This window comes from Octopus bimaculoides, chromosome 9 (assembly GCF_046866305.1).
Source record: "Octopus bimaculoides isolate indiv1 chromosome 9, ASM4686630v1, whole genome shotgun sequence".
Classification (NCBI taxonomy): Eukaryota; Metazoa; Mollusca; class Cephalopoda; order Octopoda; family Octopodidae; genus Octopus; species Octopus bimaculoides.
This window is the reverse complement of record NC_142936.1, coordinates 4828966-4853853: the sequence shown is the minus strand read 5'-3', so window position 1 is coordinate 4853853 and position 24888 is coordinate 4828966. Positions and strand designations below refer to the sequence as shown.

The 24888-nt window shown below is 36.7% G+C and overlaps 1 protein-coding gene across 2 annotated transcripts in view; it reads right to left on the bottom strand.

Moving 5' to 3' along the window:
* Positions 1–24888, bottom strand: part of LOC106880640 (disintegrin and metalloproteinase domain-containing protein unc-71) — a 278669-nt gene that overhangs the window by 57427 nt on the left and 196354 nt on the right. For both annotated transcript variants that reach the window (XM_014930680.3, XM_014930681.3), the window contains exons 2-3: positions 21567–21727; positions 17061–17143 (exon numbers count right to left, since the gene is read on the bottom strand). In XM_014930680.3, coding sequence (XP_014786166.2) covers positions 17061–17143; positions 21567–21727 — 244 coding nt within the window. The remainder of the gene's footprint in view (positions 1–17060; positions 17144–21566; positions 21728–24888) is intronic.

The window sequence follows — 24888 nt, the reverse complement described above, 5'->3', positions numbered from 1 at the left end:
TCACATCATCATCATTACTACACCACCATCACATCACTTACAGCACTAACATCGCCTTCACCACCACCATCACAATACAAATATCCACACCTCAAGCCATTGTTTCTATATGGTCACTCAAATGGCTTGAAACAACACCTACATCTCTTTCAGATTACACACTGCAATTCTAAATACATTATATCTCAATAAAAGACATGGTCATATCTAGAATATTCTTGATCTGTTCACTCAGCACTAAAATGAAATCAAAGAAAAGCAAAACAAAGAAATTTCAACACACACACACCATCATTCAGCTGCGTACATGTTTTAGATTCTATATTTTAAGGGAACAAATCCCCTGTTCCTGCTGCTGCAGAAACAAGATTACTGCAGCTAGAAATATCAGTCAATTGATCATTTAATTTGATCAGCTGATTTATCTTCCAATCACAGGTAAGAACACCAATCAAGACAACAACCACAGTGATCAATAACCACTACAATTATCTACACCTTCAACCATATTATCTACACCTACACCATCACCATAACCACCACCATCACCACCACCACCACCACTATTGTCTCACCATCATCTGCTTGGCCAAATCTCCCTCAAATTACACTTTATAATCTTAAAAAAAAACCCCAAAGGTTTCGAGGGAAATATAGTCCGAGAAGATGAAAAACGACAAGGGTGGTCATTGCTAGAAGGTCTGAACATAGGGCTAAGCAACAACAACAACAACAACAACACTATCACCACCCTCATTGCATAACCTAACTATCAAAACAGCATTTTAATATCAGTCAGTGTCAACAATGTCAGACAACCTCGTCCCCCACTCAATTCCTACATAGCCATAACAACAAAATAAATACCAGAATAAATACATACATAAAAGAAATCAAAAGACCATCAGTGGTGTCCATCAGAGACGCTGGTGGTGGTGGTGGTGGTGGACAGTAAACAGTGGACAAATAACCATTTATATGGAGAGAGTGAAAGATGAAAGATTTTGTGTGGTGAGGGTGGAGTGAGGTGGGGGTGGGTGGGGTGAGGTGACCATTTACACCATAGAATTGGTAATGAAAGTGATATTAGCTGTAGTAGCAGACAGGTTTGTGGCAGTGGTGGTCATGGTGGTTAGGAGGAGAGAGAAATAAAGAAGGGGATAAGATCAAAAGAGAAAACAAGGGTGGTGACGAGAGAGAGAGAGAGAGATGGGGAGAGAGAGAGAGATGGGGAGAGAGATGGAGAGAGAGAGATGGAAAGAGAGAGAGAAGGACTATGCTGCTATATCTTAAAACAGGTATGTGACAAAGTATGTGCAATCACACACACACACACACACACACCATGTGTGAGTGTGTGTGTGTGTGTGTAAGAAGATTAATAAAAAGTGATGAAGGCAAAGAGTAAAGGAAAGACAGAAAAAAGTGAAAGTAGAAAATATAAGAATGACTAGAGGAGAGAGAGAGAGAGAGAGAGAGGGAGAGAGAGAGAAAGACGAAGAGGGAGAGAGATATTGCAGTGGGAGAAATTGAAGAGGGAGTAAGCAGGAGACAAGCATAGTAAAAGAAGAGGTGGGGGGGAGTGGTTATTATATTTTATTAATGGACGCACACAAATGATGTCAAGGTGTAAGTGTTTGTATACTTAGGAAAGAGTGGGGGAGGGGGGTAACAAGGACCCATTAATGATTTGAGGGTGTGAATCATGTGTGCGAGAGAAGGGTAGTGCATATGGGTATATATGCGTATACATGTGTATATAAGAGAGAGAATAGTGTGATTATGAATACATGTGAGACGTGTGTGTGCACACACACACATATATACGAGATAGAAGAGTGAGATTACATATACATGTGAGATGTGTGCGTGTGTATGCATTTGTATGATAGAGAGCAATATGTGAATATTTGTCAAATAGTGTATGCGCATGTGTGCGTGAAAGAGAGAGTGAGCAAAGGAGTGTTTGTGTACATGAGAGAGAGAGAGAGAGAGAGAGAGAGAAAGAGAGAGAGAGAGAGAGAGAGAGAGAGAGAATGAAAGTGATTTTCTGTGTGTGAGTGAATGAAACATTGAATGATTGAGAGAGAGAGAGTGTGTGTGAAAAGGGAGGATATGGTGAGAGAATAAATCTAAATATCTTTTGATATCTCCAAATATGATAAATTGATTACCACCTGCACATATCGATATATTGCTATCAATACACTGATAAGCTGATACACAGTCACCAATACACACTCTAATACTTACACATCATTACAATGCCTACACATATACACACGTATAATGATTAGTAGATACAGGCACCTACACACACACACACACACACACACACATACACCAAATTCAAGTAGGAAGCGACACAGTTATACATTGATGTTGAGACATATAGAGCTAACTATACATTATTACAAACATACACACATATACATTTACACAGTCATTAATAAGCATAAACAATTATATACAACTTCACACATGTGTGTACACTTATGCAATCAGGTGTATGCTCACACACATGGAGACTTGAATATCAACACACATATATTTACACACAGACACACACACACACACACACACACACATGCCTCAACCTAAACCAGCACTCAAATACAAACATACACCTGTATATACATATACCTCTACACATAAATGCTTCACAAACATAATACTTGAACCAATGAGAGAGCATCTCAGTGGTCTCAATTTTTTTTAGAAATAGCAGCCAAATCTCCCTGAAATTACACTATTAAGTTTTAAAAAATGAAGGACACACTGGACAATGTGATCCAAAATATACAAAGAAGGCAGGATCGTAGTCCTTGATTATCCTGTCTTTGTTCAGAGGTCTATTCAATCAAGGCTGACCTGTGGTTAAACAATAACAAGAACAACATAAAAACACATTTCCACACCTCCTGCAACTTACACCAATAACATATACACTCGCCGATGACACATTCACACATACAAATACACAAACTCATATACACACACATACACATATTTACACACACACACACACACATAGACACACATACATTATCTGTAATCTTCAGAGAATACAATAAAGAAGGAGATATTGGCTTTGAATCAAGACTTCATGGTGTGTAATGTGAGCGGAGAGTGGAGGGTGTCGTATTATGAGAGTCTTGTATGTAATGTTCTTTATATGGTGGTGGATGTGGTCAAGTGGTGTGTGTAACTACCATTAGGATGCGAAATATTGTGATGATGGGAGGGGTTATTGAGCTGTGGAGATGTGGTGTTAAGGTCTGGTACTGAGGGTTAGATATGTATTTGTGCTTTTTTTCCTTATCTAGCTTAGAGATGGGGTTGTATCCTTAACCTTTGCAGGGTTTTCAAAACACTGTTCTTGTGGTTTAACCCCAGGTTAGCCCTGATTAAGCAGAATTATGATCAAGAACATTTAGTATCAAATTAAGAGACTATAGAATCATCTAGTACAATATTCCTAAATTATTTCCACCACTGCTACCACTACCAACACCAGTATCACTACCACTACCATCATCAAACTGAAAGAAATGTAAAGGGCACAGTTTTTTAATTTTTTTTTTACAGCAGAAGGCTTCAACCATAACATGCTATATTTCCCAAAACATCCAGATATATCTACAACAGTAAAGATTTAAAACAACATCCTCAAAATAATATCCACTTCTCCACCTTGCCGCCACCACCAGGTGAGGGTTGGCAACAAGAAGGCTATCTGGCCATAGAAAATCAACTCAATCCACTGAATATTTTAGTGATATTCAAACATCCTTTGGTGCAGTATTAAACTTTTCAGCACTTTTCAGGTTCCACAGAAGCATGAGTTAACAATGCAATAAGGTTCTTCACTACTCCCCGTGCTCTTAGCTACAGAAGTCCTATCTAACAGCAGATTACAGAGTATAAACATGTGAAGACTGGTGTTCTTGTCATGAATAGGCCTCAATCAGTGAGTGCTGTAAGTGCACTCCTGGAACCAGAATTTCATCTGAATCTACAACAAACCCTTAGACAGACATTTTCCAGGCAGTAGAGATGTGAAAAAAGAAACTGGAAGCTCTTCAAATGACTGGGGAGTATAGCCATCAACAGAAACTAATCGGGTGATGGGTCAGCTGATCATGAAAAGTCAGTGGCACTTGAGGATAATGATGACCACCCTTATCAATATTGCTATCACTATCACCCACATCATCGTCAATATAATTTTCTGTCTATTTTTCCATGATGACATTGATTGGGAGACAAGCAATATAACATATCCTCAGTACAGTACAATCTTATCTGCAAGGCCCAACCTTTTGGGCTTTTGGTCTACCTGCTTTACACCATTCCCTCGTTAGCCTAATTCTGGCATGAATAACCCTAATGTTATCAAGTTCTGGCATCTAGTCATGTTCTATAACAAACATTTTACTTCTCTCTCTGTTTATTCGATGGACAGGTAAATGAGAGAGAGAGAGAGAGAGAGAGAGAGAGAGAGAGAGAGAGAGAGAGAGAGAGAGAGAGAGAGAGAGAGAGAGAGAGAGAGAGAGAGAAAACAAGGGCCAATAATTTATTTTGTATGATAGCGTCTTAAATTAAATCAATGAAATTGAAATGGCCAATGGGCCCAGCAGGAGAAATGCCAAAAAAAGAATCTTTCAGAAATATGCTAGGTAAAATTTTATTTTATCAAGTGTGTATGCATACACACTTTTATATATATTTATACATACACACACACACACACACACACACACACACACACACACATATATATATATATATATATTCATTTGATTTCCTAGAAAAGATGCCTGCAATGATTAACCTTCTATACAGAAGCATTCAAAGATCACATAACAAAAATGGAAGATAGCAATTACTATTATTATTACTATTATTATTATTATATTTCTATCATTGGTGGTGGTGTTAAAGTATTGTCTTTCAGCTATTGTTTTCCTCCTTCCCCTTATGCCATGCAGAATTGTTACAATCAATGTGGCATACTGGCTATGATCCAACATGTATACATTTGAAATTATATTTACTTTTGTTTTCCTCTTGTGAGAATGCCCTTCTGAGGAGTATGTGTATACACATAACCATATGGAAGAAGGAAGCTTTTAATAGTTTATTATATATATATATATATGTATATATATGCATACAACATGTGTAAGTTAGTAGGTAGGTACTTTTATATATATATATATATATATATATATATATATATATATATATATATATATATAAGCAATGTTAATTCTCTAAATGAAGTATTAACAGTAACTGCACGATAAAGTGTAGTATATTGCCACTTAAGTGTGGCTGACCCCTAGGGGTGGATGTTACTGTTGCTGGTCGAGGTGAGAGGGATAACTCCCTTGGCAAACAGGACACAGTCGTGTGTCGATAAGCCAGCTGGAGGAGATGTCCTCCTGGGGCTAAAAGCAACAGTAACATCCACCCCTAGGGGTCAGCCACACTTAAGTGGCAATATACTACACTTTATATATATATATATATATATATATATATGTATATATCATCATCATCATTGTTTAATGTCTGTTTTCCATGCTGGCATGGGCTGGACAGTTCGACTGGGGTCTGGGAAGCCAGGAGCTGCACCAGGCTCCAGTCTGATCGGTCAGTGTTTCTACAGCTGGAGGCCTTTCCTAATGCCAACCACTCCAAGAGTGTAGTGGGTGCTTTTTTACGTGCCACCAGCACAGGGGCCAGAGGGGGCTGGCATTGATCACGATTGGATGGTGCTTTTTACGTGCCACTGGCATGGGGATCACAACTACAATTTTCATTTGATTGTGATTTGATTTGATTTTGATGTACTTGACTCAATAGGTCTTCTCAAGCACAGCATGTCACCCTACGATCCAAGGTACTTTTGAGTGGGCTGGTTATGCCACACTGGTGTAGGTTACAGCTGTGAACTCACTTTATTTGCTGGGTCTTCTCAGTCACAGCATATATCTCTCATCATCATCATCATTTAACGTCCGTTGTCCATGCTGGCATGGGTTGGACAGTTTGACTGGGCTGGCACACTGGTGGTCCGCACCAGACTCCAGTCTGATTTGGCATGGTTTTCTACATCTGGATGCCCTTCCTAACGCCAACCACTCTGAGAGTGTAATGGATGCTGTTAGGAAGAGAATCCAGCCATAGAAACCATGCCAAAGCACACATTGGAGCTTGGTACAGTTCTTTGGTTTGTCAAATCATCCAATTCATGCCAGCATAAGAAAGAGACTTAAAATGATGAAGATGATGACGATGATATATTCTTTTATTCTTTTACTTGTTTCAGTCATTTGACAGCAGCCATGCTGGAGCACCGCCTTTAGTCGAGCAAATTGACCCCAGGACTTATTCTTTGTAAGCCTAATACTTATTCTATTGGTCTTTTTTGCCGAACCGCTAGGTTACAGGGACGTAAACACACCAGCATCAGTTGTCAAGCGATGTTGGAGAGACAAGTACAGACACACAAACATATACACACACATACATATATACATATTTTTCAATTTCTGTCAACCAAATCCACTCACAAGGCTTTGGTCGGCCCGAGGCTATAGTAGAAGATACTTGCCCAAGGTGCTATGCAGTGGGACTGAACCCGGGACCATGTGGTTGGTAAGCAAGCTACTTACCATACAGCCACTCCTATGTTTAGAAATGTTAACTGCAGAGTATACATTTTCCAATAACAAGAAAAAAAAATTAATCAGAGTGTTCACACTATTTCAATAATATCTTGAAAAAAGTAAGTTTAAACAGAAATTAGAATATATACCAGCGATGAAAATAAGATGAGTACAAAAGAAATCAAGCTAGTACAACATATATCTTATGTAAGAAAGTAATGTCTCATGTATCCAAAATTTATTTACACTGATAAGGAAAATTTTCTCCACAAACCATATATTCCACGAATACCACTAACTTTTCAGCAAAAAAATATGTAAAAATCAGTAAGATATCTATCAAAATTCCCATGCGTCTCCCAAGACAAAAGTGATGGCTTAATGTAACAGCCTATCCTACAATCTACTCGAAACAGCCTTTCCTTCAGATTGCAATCACATTACTTACCAATTACAAGTATTTCGATAGCATAAAAGTTCTAATTTAACCATTATTGTCAATACACAATGAAAGATATACATATAAGCCAACTACCTGTTTCCTTATCATGTGACAACCAACCAGCCAGCCAGCCAGCCAGCTTGCCTGCCTGCCCACCCGATGATAATTCCTTTGATACCAACATATTAACATAACATAACTAAGAATGAATGCAAGAAATTTAATGTGGTAGTAGGATACATGTTTCCATGTCAAAAATTGCAAAGACGTAATACATATTTTCATTTTCATACAAATCTTTGTTGAAAACTTACCGAATGGGATCAGTAATGATTGATGAACATTTGTTGTTGATTATCAGCTGCACACACCGATATACTGATATGCATACATTGATATTCACTCAAACACATGCACATATATTGTTATACATTGGCATATATGTATATATATTTTTTGATGCACACAATAGCACATCTACACACACACACACACAGAGAGTAACTGATAAAGAAAAAGCTCCAACACATATATTGTTATAAGCACAGAAACAAATATAGTGATATGCATACATGCATTAATACACATACACACAAACATGGTTACACATATATTAATATACATTTATGTAGATACACAGCTACACTACCATGAATAAGTTTAAAGACAAATTTCTGAGATTGAGCAGGCCTATTAAGCCTTGACCACCCTTTCTTTTACTTGAGGTATGAGTGGATAGACAGACAGACAGATAGATAGATGGATGGAGATACACACACAGGCAAATCCCAAATTTCTTGAAAATGGGGTCATAAATATTGAATGCAAAGTAAGTCTACATTAATTTATACAAAGGTGGTGCTCCAGCATGGCCGCAGTTGGGTGGTTGAAACGAGTAAAAGTATAAAAGAATTTGTTTTCTTGGGATTTGCCTTGCATTTACTTTGCATTGTTCTGGCCTTACCCACAATCCTTTATACAATATATATATATATATATATATATATATATATATATATATATATATATATATATATATATATATATATATGAGTGAATTTACAGTGGTTAGAAAAATACAATAAATAAAATGGTACTTGATACAAGACACAGAGTGAAACTGGGTTGTCACAAGCAAGGTTCAGGGCTGCACCTTTCATCATCTCTTGAAAACGTTCATAAAAGTAGTGGTAGAGGCAAAATATTTATCCCTTGACAGTGAGATGAAAAGCAGAAACAATAAAGTATCAATGCCTTATAGTATTTAGTTTCATCCCTCCATATTCCCAAGTTCAAATCCTGCTACAACTGGCTTATTTTCCACCTTTCCAGGGACGATAAAATAAGCAGTAGGCATGCACTAGGAGGGTCAACTCAGTTGACTAACAAACACTCCACCACTACCACAAAAAACACATGCCAACAAATGGGTAGATTTGTGTCAACACACAAGAAATTGGGGAAGAATGTGAAGAAGGCAGAAGAAAGAAAATGAAGATGAAAAAATTAAGAAGACAGAACAGGGAAGAAGAATAGAAAAGAAGAAGAAAGAAATCAAATGAGAAAACAAAAAGAGGGAAACCTTGGCCAACTCCATCATTATGTCTTCTATGATTGCATAGAAGTTTTTCACAGTAACACCAAGAAACGCCTTTTGTGCTTTTATTGTATGGCATATGTGTTTATCTGTACGAGTGAGATTGTGTGCATGCACACGTGAGAGTGTAATTGTATGTGTGTGTTTGTGAGTGTGTTCCCGAGGTACATACAATTTTCTTTTGGTTTCAACCAATGTCTTCATAATAATCTATGTAACACGAGTGCGCTACCTGTTTAGTGCTAGCTGCTTCTTATACTGGTTTCAGTTTTGTTTCTGTTCTTCTGTATTTAATGTACATTTGTAAATCTTGAGATCTTGGGTTATATAATTGTTCATGTTCTCCTTTTGTCATTCCCAATGCACCCATTATTATGAAGGCAAGAAAGAGAAAGGGGACTTTTGTTTTTATCATTTTTTTTCTTCTTATCACTACATTCTGGGTACCTGTTTGCTTTTCTTCTCTTTAATTCATTATATATATATATATATATATATATACATACATGAGAGAGAGAGAGAGATCTTTATACTTATAGCTGTTTTTAATAGACATTTTGTCAACTGCAGTGGGATATGTGTGTGTGCATATATATATATATATATCTATATATATATATATATATATATCTACACATACATACATACATACACACACACTCACTCACATAAATTACATCAGGATATTTTATCATGATTCTCCTCAATACCATGACGATGATGACAACAGAAGTAGCGGTGATGATGATAGTAATCTGCATCAGTGAACAAAATATTTCACAACATTTAGTTTCATTTTATTCAACGTTCCGACCACAGATCTTGCCAGAGTGAAACTTATCACTCATGCATTTCACGTGGAGGTTTGATTTGATCAATTAGAACCTTCACCTAAATATCTGTAGTCGAGTGCCAATGTAAGAAATCCATTAGTTTAATTACTGAAAGAAAAAGAGTTAAATTTATAGAGATCTATTTGTTTGCTGACAAATCATTCGTATTTTAGCACAATTACATAATATGGAAGTAGATCCTTAAACCATCTGAGTTGTTTGAATAACATTTGTATAGAATTGATAGAATCACACTAATTGAGGATGTGATTTGAAAGAACTGGGTCAAGCGAACCATGTATAAGCTCTTTCAATAACCTGCCAAAGATGATGAAGGTGGGGGGGGGGAGGGGATGCCGATAACGATAAAAATGACATTAACATCAGTAATAATAATAACAATGATGAGAATATACTAGTGGTTATAAAACATTTGCAGTAGATGTGGTATCAGATCAGTGCTGCCTAGCTGCCCACCTCCTACAAAAGGTGTTTGACATCATGACAGGTGGACAGTGTATCATTACAAACTAGTGGACAACCGATAACCAGTTAAAACACCCCAGGAGGTGACTTCGCATTTCAAGAAAGTATCCCACATCCCACATCACAAACACATCATTTAATCTTACAACAGCTTAAACACATACCCACACACGTTCTGGCTATTGTATGCAGATGGTATATTGCTTTTATGCATCAAGGTTTCATTGCTTTTGCAAGAGAAAATAAGATGACACTAATTCTGCCAAGAAATACAAATAAGATTATCTCACACAATCATTCATTCTGTCCCCCAACTCACCCACCCACTCACATGGAAATTCCATAAAATAAAATAGAAGATAAACTACTGTTAAATCTATTTAAATAGGTTTCTCATTCTACGGATGTAGTTCTTTTATTTCATTTCATGTAACTTACACCATTAATACTGTTAGGAAAGGCATTAATGTCACAAATTCCGAAACTAATTATTATTGGAAGAAAAGACAGAATACTAAACAAAAACACATTATTTACGGTATTACACCTAACGGCTGATGAAGGCAAATGCACCAAAACTTCAATTGTCAACCTTTTCCTCGTAAACATGTTATACACACACACCTTGGGAGGGTCGTTATGCCAATAACAAACACACTCATTTACTCTTTTTCACTTCTTTAATATTACTTGTCGATTGGTTATTAACCATTTAATCAATTGATTTAGTCACTCTGACAATCACTCATTCAGCTAGGTTTGTTGAAATTCTTTTGTTGCCATTCACAACCGCATCAATGACATGCCCCTCTACTCCATATACTTATATATTGCTATCCGTGAATACCTGCCTACTTTCGTATATTTTCTCTTCTGACCACTTCAACATTTACTCTTTTTACATACTTAGCAACAGCATTAACCCCTCACCTATCTCCTTACCTACCATCCCTTTTCCTCCTACTACTCTACCCCATTCCACCGCTACTCCCTCTCTCAACATTTAATGAATTAAGTATTCAACCAACAATGCAAAGGTTCGTATACACCTCCTCTATCCAACCAGTCTTGTTTCTGTTACTACTTTGTCAATGCAGTATTGCTGGTGATGATGATGATGATTTGTGGTGGTGCTGGTGGTAGTAGTAGTAGTAGTAGTAGTGGTGATAGCAGTAATGACTGAAGTAATGTTTCTAACAGAAGGTAGGGGTGGTAGCAAAAGTTATAGTGATGGCTAGTAGTGGTGGTGGTAAAGGTAGAAATATCTGGAGGTAAATATACCTCAAAAAGATAGGTGGTGGTGGTGGCGGCGGCGGTAGTGGTGGTAGTAGTTGTTTCTGTGGTGATGGTGGTGTGGTAGTAATTTTCCAGATGGAAACCTAGACTAGTTGGCTGTGTCAGAGCAAGATGACGGAACCCTGAATTATTAGGATGCGTTGGTATAGTTTTTTTACACATCTGGAAATGTAGATGTGCAGTTATTTTATGAGTGTGTTCCCAATAAGACGATTTATGAGTTAGACAATATGTGTGTTTACACAGCTATAGAAACCAATTTGTGCATGTATATATGAGTGTGTGTGTGTGTGTGTGTTTACATAGCTTTGGAGAATGTGTTCAACACTTGTGAACATGTCATATGTGTGTATGTATTTGTATTTTAGTATGTTACAGTTTTATGGAAAACTGCATGTATATGTGTGTGAAGACATGCAATTAAGTTTATGTGGGGTTTAATTTTTCTGGCACATTGATTTGGGAAAAATTTCAGTTTGTGAGTTTTGGGTCCAGTAATCACAAATGAAGACGATACATCTGAAGAAATTTAAAGGAGAAAGTGACTGGCTAGAACTGCTTCTAACAATCTACATGATTTGTGGTTATTATTCTTAGTGTTGAATTACATATATATACATATATATATATATATATTGCACTTGAACACTCAGTATTTCTTTATGCATGAGAAATTTAATCATTAGTCATTATCTGCTAGCAAAGAGATTATCACTTTTGACTGGAAATGTTTCTATTCTATTATAAAACTTCACTAGCCTACTATCATCTCAAAGATGGATTTTAAAAATTTTATTCTTTATTGGCCGAGATCAATAACCTACTTGATATAAACATTGTTGACATCTCAGTTTTCTCTACAAATGCTGGCAAATAGCTTGTCTATACATTGAAAAATGGAGAACTTTTGCTCACTATTTACATTATTTACAATTGACGGATATTTGCCTTATCTTGTTTGTTGTTAACACAACGTTTCAACCATATGCCCACGGGCATATGGTGTAGAAAGAAAGTAAAGAAAGTACCTTTTTAAGAATATGAACCGTTTTGCTCACTAGTTTGGAGTCAACTGCAAAGGACCCTTGTCACAGGCCACTTGGCACCTCATAGTGTCAAAAAGCTAATGAAGATAGAAGTACCTTACTGAGAAGTCCAAGGAAAAGATAACACATCAAGACTGCAGAAGAACACAATGGAAAACAAAAAAAAAGGTATTATGATGCTTGACCAAAGATGGTGTGAGGTAGAGCGTGACTTATATTAGATGACAAATATTTTGTGCTAACACTCCATGTCTTTTAAGAAGATATCAATGGAATAGCAGAGTGAACTATATGTGGTCTCATAAAGTACTTTTGGTTGTTTGAATATGTGTTTAACCCTTTCGTTACCAACCTGGCTGAAACCGGTTTTCATAAGTTTTGAATTAAAATCTTCCAGCATACCTTAGTCACAATTTATGTTCCTAACACTAGCTGAATAATAACTAAGTTATTTTACTAAATTCTTTGTTATATTTAAAATTAATTGAAAGAAACACAGAGCATCTCAAAATGAATACAGTAACGAAAGAGTTAAGAGGCTGCATGAGAGTGTGTGTGTTATTGTGGTTTAGCCCAGGTCAGCAGACCTGTGGTCACAGGCATTCTGGCTATGGTTATCCCATCTCATTTCCAGATAACGTACAAAGGACATTTTCAAATGTATCATCCATTTTTAAAATGGCAGGGAGGAATTTCAGAAAGATTTGGCTGACTACATTTGAGAGAGAGAGAAGTGGGTGGAAGAGAAATGATGGGTGAATGGGTAGGAGTGTGCTTGTGTGTGTGCTCATGCATGTGTGTGTGTGTGTGTGTGTATTAATTACTATATTTATGTTTTAAGACATTTCTCTTGCATTTCTGTTTAATTAAGCATGTGTGTGCATTTTAATCTAAGGTTGTGCATGTGACAGCATAACTATTTGTGTATGTGTATGTTACAAATATTTGTGTGTAACTGTGCATATTGCAGGATGACTGTGTGTGTGTGTGTGTGTGTGTCTTGTAATATGTGTGACATTATTTGCTTGTTTTTATGTGCATACTTTATTCTGTCAGAGATTGTTTGTTTGTGTGTGTGTTTACATATTTATGTGTAAGTGTATTTCTTTCAGTGCTTGTGTCTATGTACACATTAGATTATCAGTTATGTGTGTGTGTGTGCTACATGCTTACTATAAAGCCATGTTTTACTCTAATTAGAATCCAATGTTCTCTTGATAATTGAATGTCTCTATAATTGGGCAACAGTGCTATAGCTTGTAACCAATTGATTGCATGTTACAGTAGTGTTGGCATCGTATTGCATACACAGATGCACATGTGCTGCAGTTGTTTGATTTCATATCATAACATATTGCAGTGGTTTGCAATGTTCTAATTAGACAGCATATAGCTTTTGTAAATTGACACAGTAGAGTTGAAACTAAATTATTAAATTCAATATGAGATGGAAATGTGGGTGTGTGTGTTTGTGTGTGGGTAGTGGTGGTGGTGAAGCAGAGGTTTTTGTGTTGTTAGGGATGACGGGAAAGCCAGCCCACTAGTTGTTTTTAGTCAATATCCTCTTCCTTATTACTATTATTATTATTATTATTATTATTATTACCTTCACCTTAGCGAAGGCGGAGATATTGTTTTCAGTCGTGTTTATTTGTTTGTTTGTTTTCCGTGGACAAGATATCTCAAAAACCGCTGGATGGATTTCGATGAAACTTTCAGGGATGTTTGGCCTCGTGGCTGGCATGAACTGATGAGATTTTGGGATCAATCTGGTACTGGACAAGGATTCAGAGTTATTTTTCCTGTTTTTTCACTTAATTTTTGTGAGCGGTCAGGTTCATTTTTAGTATTCTCATTTGTGAGAGCAGTTGAGTTTATTTCAGATATTCTCGTTTTAAAAAATCATCTCTGGCTAATTGCTGAGAGAATGCTGGTGTTGCCTTGGCTCTTTTTATTATTATTATTATTATTATTATCATCATCATCACTGTTATTTGATTGTAGAGTATGGATACTGATTTTTGTAGATGTTTTTCTTGGAAAGAAAGTAAAGAAAGTACCTTTCTAAGAATATGAACTGTTTCCAGGAGGGAAGATTTTTGGAGCACTCAATGTCCAACTACTTTAGGAGGTACAATAGATTTTTTTCTTCCTCTGATAATAACTGGTATGACTTACATTTTTGCTTTTGGACATACTTTTAAATTCAGTATATTTTGAAATTGTTGGCAATGTTTTTGTCTGCAGGAATTGCAATGGAAACTTTCTCCTCCTTTTTCTATACAACAACAGCATAAGGAAGATGTTTTTATAATTTTAATTCTTATTTAACCCATGGTAGGGCTTTATGCAATTTAAATTTGTTTCAATTCTGATTTATGCTGTGTTGTGCATAAATACAGTACATATAGCATATGTGCACACAATCATTCAAACAAATAGTTTCATTTTCTGGTGTATGAATATACCAATATATTTACACAGATGAGTCACAAATATATTCACAAGCAATTGAGCACACACACACACACACACGTAAATATATGCTCCTACATGTACATTCTCTCTCCCCCTCCATGTGTTCATATATGTACATGCTCCCCCTCTCTCTATCACACACACACACACACACACACACACACACACACACACACACACACGCAGCTGCTGCCTAAGTTCAAACCTTCCACTTCATGTATTTTAATACTTCCTAATCTTTCCATTTTCTCTTGTTTTCTTTTTGCCAAGAAATCTATTTCTTCTTAACTTAATCCTTGGAACACATTCAATAACAGTAGAGCTGTAAGGATTATCTCATTTTACTGATGATGTCTTAATCCTTACTCAATCCCAATATTTAAAAATTTTTTTTTTTTAAATAAGAAGAGGAGGTGCAGGTTTTTTTTTGTTAACAACAGACAAAAGAAATGATTTACAAATTTCTTGTTTTGTTTTCACTTTTTCCATTGCTTGCTTATTTTTATCTACTTAAGTTGAGCTAACACAGGAATTCTTACAGCATTACTTGATCTGCAAGAAGTAGCAGCTAAATCATAATTCTTTTTTTTTAATGGGAAGGCATATTCAATAATATGCTTACAAACACTGTATAAAGAAATTAAGATGATCATGACAGAAACACTAGGAATGACCTGTGGTTAAACAACAACAACACCAAGAATTTACTTAGGAAGGCCTTAAGATTTTGATAGCAAACTTGAATAAGTCAAAAGAAGCAGAATATACTTCCAAATGCTTCTGAAATTTATTGTCCCCCCTCCCTCCCTGATTGCTGTTGTTATTGTTTAGAATTCTTCACAAGTAGCCAGTCTGTCATGCACTCCACATAATCAGAAGCCATCTATGTTCAAATCTGCACAATATATACCCCTAACTGTTCATGTATCTTATTTAAATGATCCATCAATGCTTTGTTTACTATATCAAGAACTTAAAATCACAGAGGTGGGCTTCGCACTACATGTTCTGCATCCTTATTCTTTAAGTATTTTTTTCTTTAATTAAAACTGCATCATTTCCATCTTAGTTGATGGCGGAGATGTTCTGCCACATATTGACCAGGGTTGCTTACAACTACTCTTTTGCAGGAATAACAAAAGACACCTGTCATATTCCAGATATTGTGATAAGTTATTTTCATTTTTATTCAGCTGTTTGGTAAGAACCTTAGGTATGGATGCTTTTCCCTTTGTCACACAGTTCAAATAAGCAGTTCTCAGCTAGATAATTCGTATCTAGGGCCTGTCTATTCAAGGTCACCGCAGCAAATGATGGAAGGCATTCAGCATTTCTCAATTCAAACTTTCTATTCATTCTGAATTTGCTTTTTGCTGCTTTGTTGTTGTTAATTATGTCATTTAAATTGTTCAAAATTGTGATGGTTTTGCACAAAATCATTTTCTTTCTTAGGGTAGGGGTGGGGTGGAGTTATGAAATAAGCATATCTACTTAAAAAATGAATTTGTATTCTTTTTTTGTTTTTAAAAACATGTCTGCTTTCATTCAGTTTTCTTTCGGAGACTTGGGCAGTATTTTTACATACTGTAGTCATTTTTCTAGTTTAGAAATAGAAGAGAAAACTTTTCTTTGCAAAATGAAAGTCCCCACTCCCACCTCACCCCCACCTCTCAAAAAATAAAATAATGCAAACATTTGAATTCCTGCCTGGTTTTGTAGAAATTTTACATTAAAAAACCTCCTAAAAAACAAGTACTTTCCTATTATCAATAGCCAATTCTTTTATACTAAAGGTTAGTAAATAAAGTCTTCAACAATCATGTAATTCCTTGCCTTTTTCCTCCTTCACAAGTCAGTGACAGTTATTCCAAAAGTCTGTCAATCAACTATTACATTTCTCTCACGACTGTGATAATTTACATACTCATCCTTTAGTAAATAAAATTGGCTATCATTAATAGGAAAATACCAGAAATTATTTTTCGATTTAGTTTTACTACATAATAAGCCACACATTACAAAACATAATTACAAAGAGATTTGGAAATGTGCGCGCACACACACACACACACACACACACACACACACACATGCAGTGTGTCTATATATAAGAAATGTAATCAAACATGGCAAATATTTTATTTGGTGCTCTACTGTACATTTAAAACTTCATTTGGAAAATTTTTGATGCATAAGAATACTTACTTGTTAAGGTCCAGTCGAATTTTGTATTTCTTTTCAAATAGTTCCAACTGAATGGTAACACATTTGTGGTGGTCATAAGTCCCCTGTATAAAAGAAATAACACAAGATCAGTGACATACTGGATTGACAGACACAGAGAGAGAGGTAGGTTGACAAATAGTAATAGACATAATGCATCATGACAGGATAATGAAATAGGCAGACAGACTGGTGGACAGCCCAGTTTGAGACAGACAGACCATAGACACATAGATACAAATACTTTTTAATGTCTGGAGGAAGGCCCTTTGAAATCAGTGAGATCAATGTAGCTAAGGTTCTCCCTCAAACTGGCCCCGATATTTGACTGGTACTTTATTTTACTGACCCTTGTTGGTGAATGCTGCCATAATCCTTGCCTTCAGCTCATCTTTGATGTTTCAAGGAGTTTTGTTGGTCTCTCGCTCAACTGCACCCCACACATAATAATCAAGGGGGTTGCAGTCTGGGGAGTTAGAGGGCCAGATGTTAGGGGTGATGTGGTCACAGAAATTGTCTGACAGCCATGACTGAGTTCTCCTGCTTGTGTGGCAGGGCGCAGAGTCCTGTTGCGAGACAAAGGGTCTTCCAGCAACCAAACCATTTTCTTCTGGACAAGAAGTGGGGAGGGGTAGTGGGTACCTTGGAATTTCCCACCAACAGATATTTGTTCCATGAGTTTTTTTTCTTTCTTTTCCTGTTGTTTCACATGCTTTCAACAAATATGATATCGAAATCATGCATAAATGGCTCCTTTCCCCAGATGGGTTGGGGACATTGGGATGATATATTTTTGGCAGGGTTACTATGGCCAGATGCCCTTTCTAATACCAACCGCTGCAGCAAAGTTTGAATTCACAACACATAAGTAGACTACCACCACCACTTGCCGCCAATACTACTTGAGCCACTGAAAGAAGCCTCACTCAGCCTGCTAGAAACAGCAAGGAAATTGCTTTCAGAGTATTGTGTACCATCTTAAATAAGGAAGGATACATTGCACAGTATATCCTATAAATAAGAAAAGGTAGGATGGTCACAGCTGAAACTGTTACTACTACTACTATTACAACCACTGAACCTCAAATTAAAACCTGTGTAAACTTAGTGGTGTTCTTGCTGTGTCACAGTGGTTACTATCACTGTTGTTAATGCATGTAATATAACAGCTGCACTGAACGGGTTGATAAAACTGGGGAAATATCTAAAACAAACAATAACAACAACAACAACAACAACATCAATCTTAAAACAGCGTCTGTCTGCTCACATGATACAATAGATCTTCCATTATCTAATTATATAACAGAAATGGAAGTATCTAGAAAAGCCAATTTGATTAATGTTAATAATATTCAAAATAATGTTAATAGCACTGAAAACAAAATACATAAGTAAATAAATAACTAAATGAGCAAATAAATAAATAAATAATCATACATTTTAAAAGTTCAATATCATTGTAAAGACAGCTTACAGTACATATGAAGTAAATATGACTTCATTGTGTAGGTTTTTGTCTATATGTAATGTTTCTTTATTTTGTCAGTGTGTGTGCGTGCGTGTGTGTGTGTGTGTATATATATATATATATATATATATATATATATATATATATATATACATATATATATATATGTATATATATATATGATCTACAGAACATATATATATATATGATCTACACAACATATTTATGTAGATACAAAACAATATTTTAAATACTTCATGAATTACATCAATTTTTGCATACCATTTTGAGTATGTGTGTGTGTGTGTATATACTTATATATTTACACACACATAAATATATATTATATACTTACATATGTATATACTTATATGCACACATACACATATACACACAACACATACAAATATACATCCATACACACACACATCATCATCATCATCATCATCGTTTAACGTCCGCTTTCCATGCTAGCATGGGTTGGACGATTTGACTGAGGACTGGTGAAACCGGATGGCAACACCAGGCTCCAGTCTGATTTGGCAGAGTTTCTACAGCTGGATGCCCTTCCTAACGCCAACCACTCAGAGAGTGTAGTGGGTGCTTTTACGTGTCACCCGCACGAAAACGGCCACGCTCGAAATGGTGTCTTTTATGTGCCACCCGCACAAGCCAGTCCAGGGGCACTGGCAACGATCTCGCTCGAAAATCCTACAGGAGCCAGTCAGGCGGTACTGGCAACGGCCACGCTCAAAATGGTGCATCTCATGTGCCACCCGCACAAGAACCAGTCCAGGGGCACTGGCAACGATCTTACTTGGCTTGCCGGGTCTTCTCACGCACAGCCCATTTCCAAAGGTCTCGGTCCGTAGTCATCGCCTCGGTGAGGCCCAATGTACGAAGGTCTTGCCTCACCACCTCAGCCCAGGTCTTCCTGGGCCTACCTCTTCCACGGGTTCCCTCAACTGTTAGGGTGTGGCACTTTTTCACGCAGCTATCCTCCTCCATTCTCACCACATGTCCATACCAGCGCAATCGTCTCTCTTGCACGCCACAACTGATGCTTCTAATGTTCAGCTTTTCTCTCAAGATACTTACACTCTGACGGGTATTCACATTGACATTACACATCCAACGGAGCATACTGGCTTCATTCCTTGCGAGCTTACGTATGTCCTCAGCAGTTACAGCCCATGTTTCACTGCCATGTAGCATGGTTGTTCGTACGCATGCGTCATACAGTCTGCCTTTTACTCTGAGTGAGAGTCCCTTTGTCGCCAGCAGGGGTAAGAGCTCTCTAAACTTTGCCCAGGCTATTCTTATTCTAGCAGCTACACTTTCAGCGCACCCACCCCCACTACTAACTTGGTCGCCCAGATAGCGGAAGCTATCGACTACCTCTAGTTTTTCACCCTGGAATGAGATAGAAGTTGTTTCCTGTTTGTTTGCAGTCTTTATTGCACCTGAACATCTGCCACAAACAAAAACTAACTTGCTAGTTAACCTGCCTTTGATGTTGCTGCACCTCTTATGTGTCCATAGCTTGCACCGGGTACATCTTATAGAGTTACTACCTACTCCTTTTCTACATACTGAGCAGGGCCATCTACCTGAAGGGGTTTGTGTTTTATCTACCTTCCTACTTATTAGGATTTTGGTTTTAGCTAGGTTGACTCTAAGGCCCTTCAATTCTAGACCTTGCTTCCACACCTGAAACTTCTCCTCTAGTTCTGATAGTGACTCCGCAATTAGGGCAAGGTCATCAGCATAGAGGAGCTCCCAGGGGCAACCTGTCTTGAACTCCTCTGTGATTGCCTGGAGGACTATGGTAAATAATAGGGGGCTGAGGACGGAACCTTGGTGGACCCCTACCTCTACCCGGAATTCATTGCTGTACTCATTTCCAACCCTCACCTTACTGGCCGCATCTCTGTACATGGCTCGCACAGCTCTCACTAGCCATTCTTCTATCCCAAGTTTCCTCATTGACCACCAGATAAGGGATCGGGGGACCCTGTCAAAGGCTTTCTCCATGTCAACGAAAGCCAGGTACAGAGGTTTATCCTTGGCTAGGTATTTCTCTTGCAACTGTCTCACTAGAAATAAGGCATCAGTAGTGCTTTTACCTGGCACGAACCCAAACTGCATCTCATCTAAATTGATTCGCTCCCTAATTAGTTGGGCTATGACCCTCTCTGTAACTTTCATAACCTGATCTAACAGCTTGATGCCTCTGTAATTATTTGTATCTAAAGCGTCCCCTTTACCTTTGTAGCAGTTGACTATGATGCTGCTACACCAGTCATAGGGTATGACTCCTTCGTGTATCACCTGGTTCGTAATACGGGTGACTAGGCTATAGCCAACACACACATATATATATATATATATATATATATATATATATATATATATATATACACACACATGTATGGAGAGATAGGGAAGGCGAAACAAATCAATTCTATTCTATATCAAAATAAAATATGTGTGTGTGTATATATGTATGTATATAAATAAACGTACACAATCATATACGTTATTTGCATTGTCATGCACATATGTACATTATTGTGTGTAAATATATATGCTGTATACAAAACAAAAGGGGAAACTTGGTACGTCTCTTGCATGAAGTGCTTCCATTGAAGATGAATATGTCAAGAGTATATTGCAGCAGAAAGATCTTATTTCTGTGGAAGAACCTGGAGCATATCAGGAACCTCTACTCTGTTGTTTGGCCTGCAAGAAACTGCCACCAAATCTCCCTCTAACTACGCTTTATCTCTCTTTCTCTCTTTTTTTTAAGACACATCTGATAATGTAGTCCTATGTTTGATAATCCTTTTAGGCAGTGCTAACCTGAAGTGAAACAACAAGAAAGTTATACTCTTTTTACTCTTTTACTTGTTTCAGTCATTTGACTGTGGCCATGCTGGAGCACCACCTTTAGTTGAGCAACTCGCCCCAAATTGATGGGAAAAGATGAGAATAATTGAATAGAAGAAATTACTTACATGATGCCTGACTCGGTGCTGGCGTGTGTTAATGCTAACCACATTGTTGTGACGCAGTTGTTGTGGATAGACTATTTGATACGGTTTTGGTATGCTGTCCAGTAAAAGTCGATTGAACTCAAACTGGTAAAGGTATTTGGATGTTTCTTGTGGTGGGCCACCTGTGGTAAAATACAAAGAGATATGGCTGGTTAAGAAATTTGGGAAACTACAACATCAAGAACAGGTAAAATAAATTAGCATTTTTATTAATTCAGAGACTTCCATGTTATTCAGGTTGGTGAGACACTTAAAAAAATAAAAATTTCTAGGAGATATTTTATCAGTGTTAAGTAATTAAAGACGTTAATAAACAACCATCATATCACGTTACTAATCATCATCATCATTGGATGCTGTATGCAAAGTTACCAGTTCGCAAATATTTCACAACACACCTAGGTTATTGGGGAGACACAAAAGTATTGTGACATAATTTAGAAACCTCTCCCGGCCACAGATGGGAAATAGGGAAGGTTTGCATGAGAAACTGTATGCTGTAGAGATCTCTTTCAAGAGCATTAATAAATAATGGTACATTTTCATTAGGTAGCAGTAGGCCAACATTCATGCAGTCAACTGAGCTGAAGGTTCAATAAGAGAACTTTGATGTGATTATGTCAAAAACTATAGCAAATACAGCAAAACTGATGCCATATTCAGATTCAGCACCTACAACTTGCTCTAAAATCACTTCAATAAATGGCAATGAAAATAGCATTGACCAGAATTATTAAATAGAATGGAGGTGTGTATGTGTGTGTGTATAAAAGTGTTGGTGTATACACACACACACACACACACACACATATTAATATCACCCATGAACAAATATAAGCATTACCATTTTCTTAAGTATACATATGTGTGAGTGTAAGTAATAGAAATGCATGAAGATGTGTATACACACATGAATTAGTGTGTATGTGTGACTGTAAGACATACACACACACACACACACTCTCTCTCTCTTTTACAATAAAATGAATTTGGCCATGTCAATTTTGCAATCATATTTTAAAGTCTTTGAACCAAGCATACTCTATCCATATGAATTCCTTTTCCCCATATCACCATGCCTAAAGACATCATACTGGAGTACACACTGACACTTACCAACAAAAGAATTCTTTAAAAGACACCAAAACACCAAAAGCTAAGCAATTTTTGATGTTGAAAGCTTGCCTGAAGAAAATAATCTGTTTTTTTTTATTTTTGCACATACATACATACACACAAAGATACACTTGCACATCCAAACATACTCAACATCTTTAATATCCAGGAAATGCAATATTCCTTTCATATTTCACAAAAGAGAGACGGATATATATCATCATAATTGTTCTAACACCCACTTATTCATGCTTACATGGGTCAGATGGAGTTTGTTGAGGCAGATTTTCAATGGTCATATGCCTTTCCTGTTGCTCTCACTTGATTTCAGGTAAGGTTATATATATTACATACATTTCAATATATGAATAAAAGAATGGTGGAAAGAAAGAATAAAAAAGTAAAGAAGAATGTTGCTTTTTTTTTAAACAGTACTTCAACTGCCTCCAATAGCAAGCTACACCACTACATGGTACCTATTTTCAGTATCATTATTAACTGTGTGAGTATGTGGAAGGGGTAACCTTTTAAAAGAGTTAAGTGCCTTCTGCCATGTATGCAGTCCATTTTTCAGTGATAGGTTTCAAACCACCAATGCAAATTCTATCAACATTGCCCAGCTGTGACTTGTGAATATGATTCCACTCAAAATGGAATAGTGTGTGCTAGCTTTATTGGATCAGAGAGAGAGAGAGAGAGAGAGAGAGAGAGAGAGAGAGAGAAAGAGAGAGAGAGAGAGAGAGAGAGAGAGAGAGAGAGAGAGAGAGAGAGAGAGAGAGAGAGAGAGAGAGAGAGAGAGAGAGATAGGCAAATGAGAAACTGTTAATGGAAAACATTAACTGAAACATTTCCATACATCAACATGCTGTGATGTTATTGAGGGTGGCAAGTGTCAACTTCCATTTGCAGGATGGAAAGAAAGATTTTTCAATGGTTTTTTGGATTGCACGTGAGGAAATAACAATGATTATTATTGAATATGCTTGCAAACTGGTAGAGTAGATCAATATGTGATATGTGCGTGTAAACATGTGTGAGTATGTATGGATACGTATGTGTATGAGACAGCATTAATGTGTTTGTGTGTGTGTGTGTGTGTGTGTGTGTGTGTGTGTGTGTGTGTGTGTGTGTGTGTGTGTGTGAGAGAGAGAGTAATTGATATGGTGCATGTAAATTTCTGCATTAGTACGTGTGATTGAGGTCTGTATCTGTGTGTGTGTGTGTGTGTATATGTATATATATATATATATATATAAGTCAGTAAATAGTGGGGTTGTGTTAACCGCATGTGGAGAAATAATAGGAAAATGAAGAATAAGGCAGAATGCTAAACTGGAAGCATATTTTAATAAAGATTTCTAACCGGCTTTCGTTGCGAAGCAAATTTTCACGAAGGAGAATGAAAATTTCCTTCGCAATGAAATCTTTATTAAAATATGCTTCCAGTTTAGCATTCTGCCTTATTCTTCATTTTCCTATATATATATATATATGTATATATATATATATATATAAAGTTACAGTATTATATAACAGTATGTTGTGTATTAACAGACTGAAATATATCTGGAGTTGTCACCATACAACTGTGTTTCTCATTCAATTTTTAATCAATTTGATTTTAGCAATTGTCTTTCTACTTTTGTCAAAAAGTATTATTAAAGCAATATTGAAACACTGAAAATTTAGAGGGGTGGGGTTTCAAAACATTATTTATATATATATATATATATATATATATCAACATCATTATCATCTAACATCCATTTTTCCATGAGTCAGCATGAAATGAGTGTCGGATTTTCTACAGAAATCATCAGAAACTGTTTCTGTCACTGCTCCTCATCTGTTTCCAAGTAAGGCAATATTCCTCTGGTCCTCTGGACACAGACCAATACAATGATTAGGTATTGTCTCGCAGAAAATTGAGAACAAATAATACTGATTATATGATGGTGATATTCATTTATAATTAGTACATAATGCCTAAAGTGTTGCACAATGTGGCAGTCCTGCATTTGTCAAGCACACTATTTAAACATTTAAACATAAAGCCATAAATATAATTTTTAGTTAATTAAAGCATTAAAAATAATTCTTATCATGGGTCAGATAGGCAAGTCCAAAATTTATATAAACAGCTGAAACAGGGAGCGCAGTGGAAACT